Raw genomic sequence first — 3,820 nt, forward strand, 5'->3', positions numbered from 1 at the left:
AAATAAAACTAATAAAAACAAATCTTAAAATATAAATCTTAAAAAAATAAAACTAATAAAAACAAATCCTAAAAAATAAACTAATAAAAACAAATCTTAAAAAATAAAACTAATAAACACAAATCTTAAAAAATAAAACTAACAAAAACATAATCTAAAATAATCTAGAATACGCTTAAACGGATGTGGGAATCCGTCAACGGATGTCAACATCCGTCTAAGGGTAAACGGAAGTCGCCATCCGTTTTAACGGTTGTACGAAGGTATTACTAACCTCGACTCGAAGAGGATCGCTGCTTAAAGGTTGGATACAACACCACCACACCAATGTAATGCAGAGATATAATAATTCAAGGACAAATTCTTTCAGAAGAAATCGATATCTCAGTTATCACTTGAAATACAAGAAGAATGGGAAAAAGAATTTCTAGAAAAATAGAACACAGAATTCCTGGGAAGAAAGCGTAAAGATGAAAGCATGAAGATAAAAAAAAAAGAATAAATAGGTTATGTGGGGGTGAGAGAATAAAATTATAAAATTTTATTTCTAAATATAAATTTTTGCTAAAGGATAAAATTGGAATAGAAAAAATAGAGCAAAGGGTAAAATGGAATGGGGGTGGGGGTTGGAATTGGGGAGGTACAGGGAGTAACCCCCTATTTTTTTATTGGATATGAATTAGAGTTTTTATTAGTTGACAACTATTATTGTTTTTATTGGATATTTTTTTATGTATGCTATTATTATTTTTTATCATCAACCAATGGTATAACTTTTTTCAACAATTTGTTAGACTTTTTTATATACTAATTGTGTAAACTTTCAACTAGCATTTAACTAATATTGTCTTCTTTATAATGTCTATTGGAGAAAATTTTCAATCAACATTAATATAAGATTTTTTTTTTGAAAAAAACTAACCAAAAAAGTTGTAAAAAATAATCCTAACCGATCTCAAGCTAAAATAACTATGATCACTATCAATAATTCGACCGATAATAATCAAGAAACATCTTTGTTAATAGTAGTTAAAAAAATCTTAATAAACTTTGACAAAAATTTGTCTTCAACCAAGATTGATTAGAAAGTTCATCAACATTAATATTTTTAATAGTTAACAATGATTTGTTACTTAAATAATTTTTTTTATCTTTAGTAGTAATAAAATTATTTTACCTAAACAATAATTCATTAAATTTGAACTGTCTAATCAAATAAAATATTTAAAAAATAAAATAATTTAATATATTTAAATATATTAAAAATGGTGAAATTGGCATACCAAGAACCGTGTCTCTTTTATTCCACCATGTAATTCCAATATTAGAACATTCATCAAATACTGCAGTTTTCGTCAATCACATATACTATTTGTCACATTTCTCTTTATTTGTGGCATATCCTTTTTTAATTTGCAATTTTTTGTTTTATTTCATTTCATTTCCTTTTCCTTTCTTATCTCTTTGTCTAACTTTTTGAATTTGAATAAAAGAATAACACTAATATTTATGCCATAGCATCCGAACTTAATTAACCATGTGTTATCTTAAAGACTCTGATATTGTATCAAAGCACGCACAACTATTGCAAGAATACATTATTTCATTAAATTGATAAACATTGGAAAGAACGAAATCAAAGTACAACAAAAAACAATAGTACAGTATAACAATTTATTTATTATATAAGTAATTAGTAGGAGGTCCAGTGCATGGGGGTGATAGAAACATGAAATTGATTATAGTTGCAGAATAAGAAATGATCGAGCTAGCATGTTCCCAGAGAAACTAGNCCTTGCCGTACCATGATCTCCTCTGAAGGTCTTCAATTACTTTGTTATCGAGTTGAAGAGCTCTGGCGAGAACCTCAACAGAAATAGGTGGAACAGCTTTAAACAAAGCGTTTGCAATAGTAACAGTTCCTGGATTTTGACTGCTAAGACCAGCAATAGCAACAGCATTTCCATAACCGANATTGAGTTGGAAGTGAACGAGACCAATGGGGAAGACAAAGACATCACCCTTGTTCAAGACTTTGGTGAAAAGCCGATTTCCATCTTGATTTGAGGNTACAAATCCGACATAAAGTGTTCCCTCGAGAACTATAAGGATCTCAGTGGCACGAGGGTGGGTGTGGGGAGGGTTTAAACCCTTTGGTGCAAAATCAATGCGAGCCAAAGATATGCCAAGCGTGTTCAATCCAGGTAGTTGATCAACAGCCACAGGAGTCACCTGTGCATTCAATGGGTTGTCGGTGTTCCCAGGTTCCACATGTAAGAAGAAATCTTCAGCTTTCACTGCCTTTGGGTCTTTGCAAAATTCTCCATTCACAAACACTACAAATTACAAAGCAATATGGTTATGTATGTATGTAGCATGAATACTATCCTGATCACTTGACACATGGACACGTGTAATTTGCATTAGAGCTTCGTAAGTTAATATAATTATATGTATATATGTATGTTGTATGTGGATATATATGATTGAAGAGTATATTTACGTACCACCATCTTGTTCCTTGATTGCCACACAGAAGTCTTGCAGAGGACTAGGATCATACGCAGAGACAAGTGAGGAAGTGAAAGCCAAGATGGCAACGAGCAAGTAAACAGCTTTCATTTTATCAAACGATTCTTCTGCTTTGTAATGTTGTGATGAGAAGTGAGTTTTGATTCATTTGGAGATCGGTATTTATAAAGATGAAGCCTTAATTGCTTTGCAGATTATATTACCGTAATTAATTTTTTATTTAGTGAGGAAGCATTCCTTAACAACTACATGCGTACTTGATCAAAGAGTAGACTAATAAGGAGATGACCCATGTGAAAAAGAAACGCAAGTGTTTCGGTCTTACCTAGCTAATCACCTGACTTTGCTTCTTATACTTTTTCCAGTAATATTATTTTATGAGAGGATTATCGTTAACTTAATCAAAGTTTAGTTTGGACTTTGTTTCAATATATTGCACTGATGACGAGTTGAATTCGAATTTTTTTGTGAGGGACTGGGTCATACTTATCATCCATTCTGATGCCGCTGTCAACAACTTCAGAAAATGACTACTCAAGCATTTTAATAATAGAAATATATATGATCTTGAATCATTCACAAAATAAAATGGCCAAGGGAAAACTTGAACAGTTCAATACATTATTATTATATATTCTTTAATGCTATTTCGTTTTTATTTTTCTTTTTCCTTGTTGTCTTCTTCTCGAGGTCTGTGTTGTTTGTAATATCCCATGTTCATTTAGTAGCAGCGACCATCTTCAGTTTCTTCATCCCTATTTCTTGCAATTTTTTTTTTTTAATTTTCCATAATATTTTCTTACAACAGACAGGTATGGGCTTTAATGTTTTGTTCCTAAACTAAACTCCTATAATTAATCTTCTCAATTTAGAATCACAATCAAGAAGGTTTAAATATGTTTAAGTATGCTGTATATATAGATATTTAATTTTTGTAACAAATAATTTTTACAGTTGTTTAATGTTACTTATTTTATTTTCTTTTAGGCAAAACCGTTAATTTGATAGCCAATATATCTGAATCCAAAGGGGTGAATTGGTTTGAAACGAGTTTTTAAATTTGTTTAAAATTTTTTGGGTGTTTGAGCTTGTTTTCAAAAGATCCTTTAAACTTCAAAGATTTTAGAATGCAATAGACAAGAATAAAGTAATAATACAATACAAGATTTATACTCGTTCAATTCCATAAGAGTCTATATCCAGTCATCCTCCAAAAATTTTTGTTGGATGAAATTTACTAATTTTAAAAGTTAAGAATTATAGAATACAAGATACACTCAATGTATTT

The 3,820-nt window shown here is 30.4% G+C and overlaps 1 protein-coding gene across 1 annotated transcript; it reads right to left on the reverse strand.

Moving 5' to 3' along the window:
- Nucleotides 1-1,632: 1,632 nt before the first annotated feature.
- On the reverse strand, nt 1,633-2,650 carry LOC106753454 (germin-like protein subfamily 1 member 7). Its single transcript, XM_014635263.2, has 2 exons — nt 2,508-2,650; nt 1,633-2,336 (listed from the first exon to the last, which is right to left on the reverse strand). The coding sequence occupies exons 1-2, from the start codon at nt 2,620-2,622 to the stop codon at nt 1,789-1,791; spliced, it is 663 nt and encodes a 220-aa protein (XP_014490749.1). The 5' UTR covers nt 2,623-2,650; the 3' UTR covers nt 1,633-1,788.
- Nucleotides 2,651-3,820: the final 1,170 nt, after the last annotated feature.

Source organism: Vigna radiata, unplaced genomic scaffold, assembly GCF_000741045.1.
Source record: "Vigna radiata var. radiata cultivar VC1973A unplaced genomic scaffold, Vradiata_ver6 scaffold_133, whole genome shotgun sequence".
Lineage (NCBI taxonomy): Eukaryota > Viridiplantae > Streptophyta > Magnoliopsida > Fabales > Fabaceae > Vigna > Vigna radiata.